Source organism: Scyliorhinus torazame, chromosome 28 (assembly GCF_047496885.1).
Source record: "Scyliorhinus torazame isolate Kashiwa2021f chromosome 28, sScyTor2.1, whole genome shotgun sequence".
NCBI classification, from domain to species: Eukaryota; Metazoa; Chordata; class Chondrichthyes; order Carcharhiniformes; family Scyliorhinidae; genus Scyliorhinus; species Scyliorhinus torazame.
The window spans coordinates 20,159,398-20,173,087 of record NC_092734.1 but is presented as its reverse complement, the minus strand read 5'-3'; the positions used below and the strand labels follow the sequence as shown (position 1 = coordinate 20,173,087).

The 13,690-nt window shown below is 43.4% G+C and overlaps 1 protein-coding gene across 11 annotated transcripts in view; it reads right to left on the bottom strand.

The window, feature by feature from the left end:
- The window catches only part of kcnma1a (potassium large conductance calcium-activated channel, subfamily M, alpha member 1a), a 1,078,085-nt gene that overhangs the window by 101,168 nt on the left and 963,227 nt on the right, over nucleotides 1–13,690 (bottom strand). For all 11 annotated transcript variants that reach the window (XM_072491599.1, XM_072491594.1, XM_072491595.1 and 8 more), the window contains one exon: nucleotides 4,650–4,763. In XM_072491599.1, coding sequence (XP_072347700.1) covers nucleotides 4,650–4,763 — 114 coding nt within the window. The remainder of the gene's footprint in view (nucleotides 1–4,649; nucleotides 4,764–13,690) is intronic.

The following is a 13,690-nucleotide window of genomic DNA, read 5'->3' as shown; positions in this document are numbered from 1 at the left end:
GATTGATAAAATTGAACCAGAGAGATATGTAACATCGACCTAAAATTTGTAACAATCCCATATTGTAAACACCAATTTGGCAGTAATTTTGCAAATATAGATCATAGATCATAGAATTTACAGTGCAGAAGGAGGCCATTCGGCCCATCGAGTCTGCACCGGCTCTTGGAAAGAGCACCCTACCCAAGGTCCACACCTCCACCCTATCCCCATAACCCAGTAACACCACCCAACACTAAGGGCAATTTTGGACACTATGGGCAATTTAGCATGGCCAATCCACCTAACCCGCACATCTTTGGACTGTGGGAGGAACCCGGAGCACCTGGAGGAAACCCACGCACACACGGGGAGGATGTGCAGACTCCGCACAGACAGTGACCCAAGCCGGAATCGAACCTGGGACCCTGGAGCTGTGAAGCATTTGTGCTATCCACAATGCTACCGTGCTGCCAAATATAACTGACAATCGCCAGATCACACCAACATAATCCATTTCCAGTATAAAAGAGCCTATTGGGCTAGATTTTGTTGTGGTCATCATTATTCCACTGAAGCTGAAGCCTGCAAATGCATAGAAAAACATGGAAACATGTCAGTGAGTCTCTGCTCCACCATAGGGCGTACAGCTCAAGTCTCCACGGACTGCAATCCCCATGTCAATTCATGCCTTTGTTACCTCTAGATTTGACGATTTCAACACACTGCTGACTGATCTTCCACATTCTATCCTTGATTAATTTACATTCACCCAAACCTTGGCTGCTTGTGCCATAACACGCACTAGGTGCCATTCACCCATCACCCTTGTGCTCGCTGACCACTGGCTTCTGGGCAAACGGCAATTTTAAAATTTGTATCCTTGTGTTACAGACAGAATTGGTGTAGTCCTTTCCAGTCCGTAATCAGGATGTTTGTGTGCAAGGTGTGTGTATTTCCTAACCCGCAGACTGATTTTCCCTCATTTAAAATAAATTCAAACAGCGACCTTTTGTGATTTTAAAAGCAAAGAAGGTTATTTATTATCACACAATTTCCTCGGACTTTTAAAACACAATGACTCGATCCCTCTTCTCACTCAGAACTTCACACATGCAAAATCATAAGTATAAAAATGGAATTTATAACTCCGTCTCTGTATTGATGCAGGTCTGATGTTTTAATACATCAAGGACTTTTAGAAACAAATAATTATCATGAAGCTGCAAAGCCTCTTATAGACAAATAGTCAGGAGATTTGTTTTGAAGGAGGGCTTGGAAACTGGGACAAGTTTGGTATTTTGGGGTGCATTAGAAGACTTTCAGCGGTTTCTGGTGTTTCAGATGTTTCTCTGCTGGATTTGCTTTGTTCAGAATATTTTAAACTACAGTTCCTGAAAGTTAGTTTCAGTCACATGACTGCATGGTTAGCACTTCTGGGGTCCAGATCACGATGATACAAAGACAGTTGACAATGTCATTCACTCTTACCTCCACCCCAACCTGAGCTCAAATATTCTCCTTTGTTCAATATAGTACTTGGAGATCAACAGTCTAGAGATCCCAAATTCCTTAAATGCTGGTCAGAAGAGGTCTTGCAGCCACTTTCACAAATTATAATCTTACAATCCATAATATCCAATATCCTCTTGCTTATACTAAGCAGGGCACTTGATTGCTATCCCTCCATGTCCTTGCCTTTCCCCTTCTCTGTAATCTCCTCCAGCCCCACAACCCTTCAAGATTTTCATCTAATTCTAGCCTCTTGAGCATCCCCTATTTTACTCGCTCCACCATTGGTGGCCGTATTTACTGTTGCCTAGGCCCTAGACCCTGGGCATCCCTCTTACAACTCCAAATCCATTTACCTGGCTTTTCTTTTTTAAGCCACTCCTTAAAACCTTTGAGCAAACCTTTGGTCACCTGACTGAATATGCCCTTATGTCGCTCAATGTCATATTCTGTTTTATAATATTCCTATGATATGCCTTGGGACGTTTGTGTTAAAGGCACATTTAGTTTTTTGTTATTGCAGTTATTGATTAAAACACATTTTTAAAAACAAAATAGATTTCTGTTTATGGAAGTTTATCTTTAGTTTCGCCGCTGTCTCGATGTGGTCAGAATTTATTTCACTGTCTGGAAAGTTAAATTAGAAGCAAAGAGATTCAGTTGGTTTAACTTCCTGGTTTGTTCTGTGATTCAATGTGATTGGCTGCTTACAGTTGATTATGCTTGTGATTGACTGGCAACAACTGGCATCAACCATTGCCAATTGGTTCAATACAGTGAAAAGTATTTTTCTTGATGATCAGTTGAGCCGCTCGCAGAAAAATACTTTTCACTGTACCTTGGTACACGTGTCAATAAACAAAATCCAAATCCAAATTTCCAATTGGCAACTGGCATCAACTGTTCCAGTTGAACTGGTTTTCCCATCCTGCTGCTGTTGCATGTCAAGACATCCCTTTGCCTTGAAGCCAGATTTAAATGGTCATTGGCAAAGAGAAAAATCCCACCACAAAAGGTTAGCCCCCTTTGTTGGCAGCTTTCTTTGAGCCCAGTGGCAAGCAGCCTTGCTCGCTAACCCCAAGGCTGAGCACATTGGAATATCCGTAAACAAGTTGCAGATGTTGTGGTAACACTAACTAAAGTTAGAAAGATGACTGTTCTTCAAGTTCAACAAAATCCATTTCAATACACAACACTATTGAGACCAGAACTACAGTTGGTCAGCACTGCACTTTCCAACCTGATTTGTAAAAAGGCAAATGCGTGGCAGGTATTGAGTCACAATGACTGAAGATCATTCGTTCGTAGGTCGGTGCTGAATTTGCTGATCTCAGCTAGGGTGCTTGTAGTTGTCCATAGCATCCTTTGGCTGGGGGAAAGAATAGAAATTGGCAAGCATTGACCCTGGGACCTTCTAGGTCTAAATGACTCAGTACCACTTCCCACATTTACCCACAGGCCATGGGGGGAGAGCAGGCAGTGCTGACTGGGCTGGTTACATCTTCAATAATGTTCTAAAGTAATATGGATTTCCTTGAGAAATGAACAGTTGTCTTTTGACCTTTGATCAGTCAGGTTGATACAATCTGTACATAAACATTACAGCAGAAGCCCTTGAGCATAATGGATCTGAATTCTGTCCGTATCATTGAACAATTAGCTAGAGTGGGAATGCCAGCCATTGACCCACATGTCTGTGCTACATTCCCCAAGGTGTCAGACTTGCATTTCTATTACATTTGACCCAAAGATCTGCAGCTTTAATCTCTTGTCTTAACTAGAATAGCATTGTATAACATTTTTTTAAAAATGAAATCATTACTATTAGGTTTTAGGAAACATTCTCAAATCAGATATTAAGAATTCCTAATTTACAACACACAATTTTACAGAACTACTTTGGTAAATTCTGTTGCGAGGTGAAACTAAAACTTATTAGCAGAAAGCGAGAATGCTAAAATGTTTTAATTCTTGCTTCCACCAAGTAGGGAGCTTCAATTCCCAAAATGTATGCTCTTGTGACATGTCGTTTATTGGACCAGACAGAAGTAAAAATCAAGGATAGACCGTTCTTGCTACCAAAAGTTTTCTTTCAAATCATTTGCATGTGGGTGGCACGGGTAAGGTCAGTATTTATTGCCCAAGGCATCTTCGGCAGCACCTTCCAAACCCACAACCTTTACCACCGAGGCTAAGGGTGATAGATGCATGGAAGCCAACAACAAGTGCCCCACCACATCATTCTGACTTGGAAATAATCAACATTTCTTCATTGATGTTGGGTCAAAATCCCTACATACCCCTGAGAAAGTAACGATTAGACACTTTCTTAAACTGCTGTGGCTCCGGGTCGAGAAGATATTCCCATGATTCAGCTTTATCAGCAGCTCTGGGATTTTGATCCAATGTTAGTGAAGCAATGGCAATATATTTCCAAGACAGAACTGTGTGTGGCTTAGAGAGGAACTCGATGGTGGCGTGCCCAAATGCCTATTGCCCTTATCCTAGATCGTGGATGTCGCAGGTTTGGAAGGTGCAGTCGCAGAAGCCTTGGCGAGTTGCTGCAATGCATCTTGTATTTGGTACACATTCTAGTCACACTGCACCGGTGGTGAAAGGAGTCAACGTTGAAGGTGGTGGGTGGGGTGCCAATCATTTATAGACAGAATATGTGTGTGTGTCTTTCCTGGCATATTTTCCCTTGAGCGGAATGAATGATTGCAATTACCAGCTGAGGAAGGAGTCACTAAGACATGGAACCTAATTTAAGCACTTTACTCGAGGCGGCTGTTGTTAGCTTGTGGCCAATATGTATCAAATGGCTGAGATTGCAACATGGCTGGGGGCAGCATGGTGGCGCAGTGGGCTAGCCCTGCTGCCTCACGGCGCCGAGGCCCCAGGTTCGATCCCGGCTCTGGGTCACTGTCCGTGTGGAGTTTGCACATTCTCCCCGTGTTTGTGTGGGTTTCACCCCACTGCCCAAAAATGTGCAAGCTAGGTGGGTTGGCCATGCTAAATTGCCCCTTAATTGGAAAAAATGAATTGGGTACTCTAAATGTTTTTTAAAAAGAGATTGCAACATGGCTAGTATACACCCCATTCCTGATTAATGGGTACAAGGGAAGCATAGCCGAGAGGAGGAAATCTGACCCTCTTACCTAGCTCAGTCATCATTGGGATGTTGGCCCCGGTGGTGACAGAGGTCTGTCGGACCAGGCCATGGACTGGACTGTTGTCTGGCGAAGTTCTGTCCATTCCCGGAGGTGTAAATCCTGGGCAGTGAAGAAATAATTCAGTCAGAAAATCTACCTCGATGACACTTAGCTGCCTCATTTAGAAAAAGCAAAAACATTGCTCAGATATGTGATCATAGTTGCCCGATTTTTCCGACAGCCTCTGTGAAGGAAAATCTCCCCTGTTAAGAGCAACCGACCACTACTCGTGCAAGTTTGATTGAATAGAATCGCTAAAAATGCAAATTCTCGAAATTTCTGCACAAAACCATAACTAAATAGCAAAAGCATAATGCTAGCACAGTTGTCAAAATGTAACTTATCTGCGCTCCATGTACAAAAAGATCAGCTTGAAATTGAGAAACTGAGAAGTAAAAAGCTCTCATTATAAAGCTCTCTGATGTGCCACAGATTCTGATACAACATGCTTTGCTGATAAATAAAGTATACACAAACTCCCTGAGTTGTTGAGTCCCACCACTGAAACATGATATTTGTATGGCTCCCGAAGGGAGTGTTACAGTGAAGGAATAAAGTACAAAGGAACCTGTCAGCATCTTAAGTTCAGAGAAATGACATGTGCTTTAAAGCCAAACAAACCCTCCTCACCAAAAATTGTTACGAATTCTAACTGAAGTGATAGCCTCGACTGATCAGGCATTCCTCAATTTGGGAAAATGGGAACAGTAAAAATCAACTGCAGTAGCTTCTCTTAAACCGAGTTCCTCCCTTTTCTAATCTTGGTAGATCAGAAACTCCACGCGCAAGCTTTTATTCCAAACGCATTTTTGGTTTGGCAGTCACTTTGATGTTTCACCAGACAGGCCACGAGCAGCAACCTGAAATAATGTCAATCATAAAGGTCACTTGATACTTATTTAGTATGTAGTTTCCCATCATGTTGCAGGTATTAATTTTACATGTTCTCCATTTGGGTACTACATAGTGAACATAAACCCCTTCTTTATCAGAAATGTTAACGCTCAGAATCCTATTCCCCCCTTCCACCCCCCACCCATGCACTCCATAAACATGCCATTTCTTTGAAGTCATGGAACTTGACATTTTTCATTTTCCATGTTGACAAGTCAACACCTAAAGCCAGTAATGCTGTATACATAATACATAGACTTCAGGTTCTTTTTGAGAGGGCTTCAGGCCATTAGTTAATGCTGACACAATAAAAACCCAAGCTGCTGGTTTCTGAAACGTTACCTTTATGAAAAAAAAGGATCCCAGAGTTTTAGACAAAACACATTCTTCCAATTGTTTTAAGTAATGCTACCCAAAATTGCTCTTTTGAAATGGAAATATCCCCTCGATATTAATTACATATTTTATGTTTCCAAAATGCTTCGGCTTAAATGAAGAATAATATTCAATAGAATGCTGAGGATGAAGCTTCTCTCGAGGTGATCGGGTTCGGTTAAGTAAATCAAAGTGTTCAAGGTTTTGTCTTTTTAAATATCCTGTGTTAACAGCTCTTGTTGAAGGGGATCTGTAATGTATCTTTCTGGATTATAATAACAAAAAGAAATCAAGGGCCTTTATTGTTTTCATGCAATTTTCTTGGCTGCAGTTTTGTTCTCAAAGTGTTGGAGCTCAATGCGGCTTGAAAAGCTCAACTTCTACAAATTGCCTACAACTACAGGAGAATAATACACACAAAGGAAGAGTGAGTGAACGAAGAGGTCAAAATACCTGGAAACAAAACAATTTAAATCACTAAACCAGAACAAAATGAAATGTGATTTAAAAAAAAAATCAAATAGCTTTAGCAGATCGAAACTTGATTTCTATTACCTTTTATTACCTTTCACCTATTACCTTATTTCAAACAATTATTTTGTGTTTTATTCCTTTCCTGTCGCAATAAAAAAACTGAATTTACTTTAAGTTCTGAATGCTGACAGATTCACGTTAATAAACAAGGACTCAACAATAGTGGGGGGGGGGGGGGGGGCACATACCCCCGTTAATACTTACACAACCCTTCTGCATCATATTCAAACCAACATTTCAAATTTTATCCGAAGCACATTTAATATTCTTGGTGCCGTTAGAATCATTCCGTTCAGCCTCCGCGCAGATGTAAGATGGTACGTGTATTTATATTGTTGGAAAGTATAGAAGACAGTCATGGCATACAGGACATTTTGTGTTATTATTCTCTAGGCCTACTGGAGAGGATTCTAACCATTTATTGTTTTTAACACTTCGGCCCACAGAGGATTACTGTAGAAGACGCTGTCTTATACTATGTACAGCGCTGTTCAGAAAATACAACTCCCATGTTGTTTGAGATTCTTAGTTACTGTAGTTGTGCATGAGAGCCAATATGGAAATAATTTAAAAAAAAGAAACTGACAGTGTGCCTCTGTAGTATCGGTGACAGACATGCCCGATTGTCGAAGGATACTTTTATGGGGAACATAGATTGAGACGCCAACTGACATATTTTCAGATAGTAATGATCGTGTGATGTTCAGCAGATAGTGAACTAAAACAATTGTCAAATAGGGGAACAATCAGTGAACATCATGATAAATAAAACTCAATGACTGGATTAAATACTTGTTAATATCACATTAGTATCTCCTGCAACATAAATTATGTAAATTTCACACCAAAGCTTATGCGAAAATTATGCAGATTATAACTTGATTAGGCTTTTATCATGAGACCCAATTTGGCTTTTTTATCTATTAAGCTTCAATAAATGAGGCATCTGAATAGCTCCCCTGAGCAGCTGCAGTAATAACTACACCAGCAGTTATTTCAGCTTTTGATGTTAAAGTAGTTCTACATGTACAAAGAGCAGAAGGGGGAAAGGGGAGGAGGGGGCAGGGGGTGCAAAGGATTGTTCATCTTAATGTACAAGTTTATATTTCAGGTAGTATAATCCAAAGTGGTTTTGACAAATCAAGGACACGGAGGATGCTGTCAGGAAAGTGCAGAATATACATAAAAGACACAACACCGATTTAAGTAAGGTTATTGAAATACAGGCCATGGCCCCGCCGTGGGGTGCAACCTCCCCCCCCGCCCCAGCAGAGGCAGCGAGTCATCTAAATCTCCATTCAGTTTGCCAGAAACGTAATATGCCAGCAGGCGAGAGGGGGTGACAAAGTCCAGACCCAGCAGACTTGCTACCAGAACAGACTATCAGATGGCAATGTAGTCACTATTCATGTTCAGTATGAGGCGATTTATAATCTATTCGGGACTAGTTTAGCCTTTGTTGATTCCTCTCTTAATTAAGGCATCTTACACTCACAAAGACCAAAAACACCAGCTACTGAAAGGGAAAAAAGTGTCGTACAACCAATTAAAAGTATGCCTAACATTTACGTTCACAATGAAAATAATGGGTGGAATGTTCCGCTATTTGCCGTGTTGGCTGAGGCGGGAAAGCCCTTGACATGCAGCTCGGGGAATTCCGAATGTGGGCGGAGCATATGGCAGAGAATGAAATGTTAATTTATTGAAATGAGGTTCCCGATCTTCCTGGGCGCGAACCTCGTTATGTCACCGGCGACGGGCAAGGAAAATCAGAAAGCAAGGATTTGCCAGCAAGGTTCTGATTTCTGACTTTGCATCGACATTAGTGGGAATTGCCAGGAAGATCGGAATAGGTCGGAAAATCTGCATGACATCCTCTGGTCCCCCAGCCGCGTGTTTCTCGTTGGCGCTGTTCGCTGGCAGCGGGATTCTCTCTGGTCAATGGGATTTCCCATTGAAGCCACCCCATGCCGCCGGGATACCCAAGGGCGGGGTTGTGCTGCCGGCGGGAAAAGTGAATCGCAACGGCCGGCGAACTCCAGCCTCTATCACAACTTGGCAATGTGATTGCAAACCTTTGAAACAACATTGAATGGAAAAAAACCTCCCGATGGATCAGTGTGAAATGGAGGGAAAATATTCAGAACAAGACAAAAAAAAACTTTTGCATCAAATTCACAATTGGGCCATACAAAATCTAAACGGGGTCAGCAAAGCCACAAGGATTAGTTTTTGTCAGCCTGTGCTTGTTACAGAATGAAAGACTAGAAAGATTAAGAGAGAAAAGGAGAAACAGGGGGCGGGATTCTCCCAACCCCGCACCGGGCCGGACCTGGGGGGGGGGGGGGGGGGGGGCTCCGATGGGGCCTGGTCCGTGATCGGGGCCCACCGATCGGCCTCTCACTCCCTGGCCTATTTTCTTACATGCCGGGCCTGAACTCCCGCGCCATGTTGCGTCGGGGTCGGCACGTTGAGGGAGGATATGTTAGTGGTCAGCTGCTGATGTACATCAGGTGGAGGCAGAACTCCCAGGCAAGGCAGCAGTCGGAGGTCTGATGGATCCCAGGACCCAGCTGGGTTCCAGCCTGATGCTGAACCTTTGGTACAGGATTACTCGGAACTGATGGAGACTTTAGGGTGCAGTCTGGACATTCAGAGGGAAATGTCAGCGACACTCTAGCAGATCTATAGCTGCTTGGAGGAGTCCCAGAGGTTAGGGGCGCAGGAAATGTCGCCAGCAATGCGTGGCACCGAGGCCAACACTGCTAGTTAGGGTGGCGACTGCAGTGGAGAGACTGGTTCACGATGTCAGCACCATTAGTGAGGGTGTCCAAAGTGTTGCGGAGTGGTGACCATGGCTGAGGGTCTTTGCGAATGTCCGACTCACTGGGGGATGTGACCCAGTATCAGGCTGACCTTTATGTTCTGTGGGACATGTCCCGCTCTCAGATGGAAATGGCCGATGCACTGTGGAGCTTGTGCCAGTCGCAGGTGGGCATTGCTGAGACGCTGCAGAGCATGGCCCAATCACGGAGGAGCATCTTTGAGGGTGGTAACACCATGGTGTAGACATCGGGGAGCGGCCAGCTGACAGTCCATCCCAAGGTGAACCCCACCCAACCTGCACCCATCCCATTGAGTGGGGACGGTGGCCACCAGTTCCCCCGAGTTCCACCACTGATGAGGCCGAGAGAGAACCAATCGGGAGAGTGGGGAATTGTGTGACACATTAAACACCTTTGAGCACAACCAGTATGACGCCTCTGTCACTTTTTCCCCCGCAATGTGGGCCGACCTCCGAACCCTTGGTCCATCTCTCCAGGCATTCCACCCCCCCCCCCCCCCTCCCCCCACCACCGGGCACACTGTTTCGGTCACCAGCCTCGTCTTGGCATCATTAGCCAGGTCACAGCGGGTACCCCTTATCGCCCAAGAGCCAGCCGCCCATCCTGGGGTGGTTCCTGAAGATGCCGGAGGTGATCGACTATGCAGGATGTAACTATCGTGCACACTTCCCAGGAAATGTGCACACACATGCATGATCTTCATGTGGTGGTCGCACACAAGCTGTATGTTCAGGGAGTGGAACCCCTTTCTATTAACATTGGGCAGGGGCTAGGGTTGCCCCTGAGATGGATACACACGATCCAGGGGTTGGCATGGTGTTGCCAAGCGCCTTTGCCCCTAGTGCCTCCCTCCCATAGCGGTCCACCCCTGCAGAGGGTCCCCCACCCCAGCCAGGGTCCCTCCCCCCCCCCCCCCAACAGCCATGGTCCCCCACCTCCTGTGAGCACTGGGGCGGCAAAGCCCAGTGCCCCGGGTTCATTGCGTCCGAGCAAAGATGGCTACTCACCTCCTCGGCTCTCCACAGAAGGCATTCTACCACGTTCACGCTTTTAAAAAGGAGTACTAATCAGCACCAGCGTGACCACTTGCTAGGGAGGCCGATGAATCACAGGAGGCCATTGGATAAGGGGTGGCTCCCATTAATTGTATGGAGATAGGACTTAAGTGGTGATAATTGGTTTCTTACACACTACGGCCAGATCCCGATTTCGCAACGGGAGTGGACTGGTTGCATCACAAAATGTTTGGCACCTGGCGCGGTTCTCGTTTTCGGCCTCTCCCGCTATTCACCGGCCTCATTTCGCTCGAGTGAGAGCGCAGTGAGGCCGGAGAATCACGGCCAATACATTGAAATCCCCACTGGCAAAGGTAGTGAGCATTGAATTAAATATATGTATATTAAAGAATATATACTTGAAACTATTGCTATTTTCGTTAAAATTGGGACCTTCTGCCTCACTGCATTAAGTCTAAAGGAGAAATTAAATGTCCTAAAGAGGGGCAACAATAATAGATCTGAAGAAGTAGTTGTTACAATAAATCCAGGTGAAGCGGGTGCCCAGCGATGAGACCTCTGAAAACTGAATAACTAGGATGCTACGTGAGTAGTTTTACATTGGTAAGGATTGAGATTAATTATAGAAGGTGCGCTGGGTAATCATTATTAACCATTAAACCTGTATTTTAGGACATAGCAGTGACAATCATGTAAACTCTAGCTACAAGCAGTGGCCACAATGCATGATGGGATTTAGGCTAGCTATCTTGCCCATGTTTTTGAAACAAGATGATGTGTGGTGAGCAGATTACATAGTGGACGTTTAATCAGTGGCCTCCAATATCCTCTGGAACAATCTATAAAGTGAAAAGGAAACCACTTCTGATATCCTGTCCCTCTGAAACAATCCATGGAGTAAAGAGGATGCCAGTTCTGCCATCCAGTGCCTAATGAACAATGTTAGGATGAGGAAAACAACTTAAAATTGACATAAAACCTTTGGTAAACAACAGATGACAGGGTGAGACTCAATCATGGGTTGATCGCAATTTTATTGGATAGGTTTGAACATGAATAGCCTCCTTCTGCACTGTAAATTCTATGTTCTTATGTTCTATGACAGCTTCAGGGATTGGGTCGAATCCAACTGGGGTAGGCTATTGATTTTTGGAAATTGTATAATTGATGTGTTTTTATCAGTGTTCAGCAGATGGGTCTTGGCATTATCCAGGTCCATCTCTCATGTACACAAAATCAGGCTTGGGTTAATAAAGCCATCTTAACCAGGCTCTGTTTATTAAGCTAAGGCCTAACAATGAGGGACGAACCCCACGTTAAGGCTGGCTCAATACTCAGGCCTTGGAAAACGCTCCTATACCAGGTATGTGCATAAAAGCATCAGACATATCGTCAGCTTGCATGCTTTAATCGCCATAGATACAAGGTGAGTCATTAGCATGTCTGACACAGAATGAATAGAATATTGATCTGATTGTAAGTGCAGCTGAAGTGATTTAACTCCTTCACTGACATGCATATTTAAATTATAATTACATATTATTTAATGCAATAGTACTTAAAGTCTTCTTGAACCACATGGCAGACAGAGGTTTAATATTGATTGTGTGATAATGCAGGCACAAGGTAGGTTAATTATCCGTGGTCAGATGACAACCAAAATGAGCTTTCAGTGTTGATGAATGTATTTATTCCATATTCCTTATATGTTGGAAATGAATAAAACATTTTTCACATAACTCATTCATAACTGAAATGAGAAAGGTGAGCAAAGCCCTCAAAAGTCCTTCTGTAATGGTGTTGACAGAAAAGGTTATGGAAATCATTTAAAAAGTAATCAAAATGTCATGAAATTAAAGTATATTGAGACGTGCTAAAGTCATAGTCAACCAAAAGTGCCCCACTTTCAAAGGCTGATTTTATTTTTAAATGTTTCTATATATATTTTTTAAAAATATATATATAAAAATACACACACATATATTATATATATATAAAAATAATACATATATATATATATATATATAATAGATAGATAGTGAGTTTTATTTTGAAACATTTAGGATGAAGGTTTTGACGTCAAACATTGCAGGACAAATGGCGAATAAATCCAAATAGGGAATTCAGGAGCAACTTCTTTACTTGAAGATTGGTTCGAATATGGAACTCACTACCATAATGTGAGTAGCAAAGGGGCATTTGAGGGGAAGCTAGATAAAGACATGAACAGCATAGTGGTTAGCATTGCTGCCCCAGAGCAGGGACCCAGGTTAGATTCCGACTTTGCGTGGCTGTGGGAGTTTGCGCATTCTCATAGTGTCTGCGTGGATTTCCTCTGGGTGCTCCGATATCCTCCCACCATCCAAATATGTGCAGGTTCGGAGAATTGGCCATGATCAGTGTGCAGGGTTACGGGGATAGGGCTGGGGAAGAGTGTTCTTTTGGCGGGTCAGTACAGACCCGATGGGCTGAATGCCCTCCTTCTACATTGTTGGGATTCAATGAGAGAGAAAGGAATAGAAGGTTATGTTTATAGGGTGAGATGAGGGGTGATCAGAGGAAGCTCTTTTGGAGCGCAAGTACTGTTTAGGCTGACAGAACATTTACCACAGACACAGGCCAATGTAATAAAATGGAATTAAGAAAAACATTATTTTAAAATAGGCAGCTAATAGGGATGATTTTCATCTTCTTAATGCATCAAATCGAAGATGTGTGATTGGTGATAACCAAAGGAAATTAGTTCTGGCAGATTACCATTGGATCGGAGCCCTGCTGTAAAATTCAATCGGGGCTGGGATGGGTTTCGGAAGCAGGTGGCAGTCTTCTTAGTGTACGCAAAAGGAGACAGACAAGATCCTTTCACATCTGATAAATCATGCTATACACCAAATCCCAGTGCGCCCATGGAAAGCCAGAGACCTCTGGTGGACCTGCTACCAGGAGATCCTGTCAGCGATCGGCTGATTTTAAATGCAAGTCAATTCGACATTTGAATGGCCTTTCTTGTTTTATTTGTTTTTTCAGTGTCCACAGCCCCATGTCTGAGAATTGACCTTGGCAGGCGTTGTTTGTGGAGTTTTGTCTTCCTAGCTGTGCCAACAAATGCCTGGTAGTCTCACAGTGAGATGTAAATGCCTCCGTGCTTTAGATGGTACTACGCAAAATGAACACGTGCCTTGGCGATCAGGAGCTGGCAATAGCCATTTGGTTGCACTTGCCAAGGTGTCAACCTTATCAGCACTGCAGGTCGTTCAAACATGATGAAGCCAAATCAGCAGAGAGCTGGGAGCAGAAAACGTCATTAAAGATAATCTTTTTA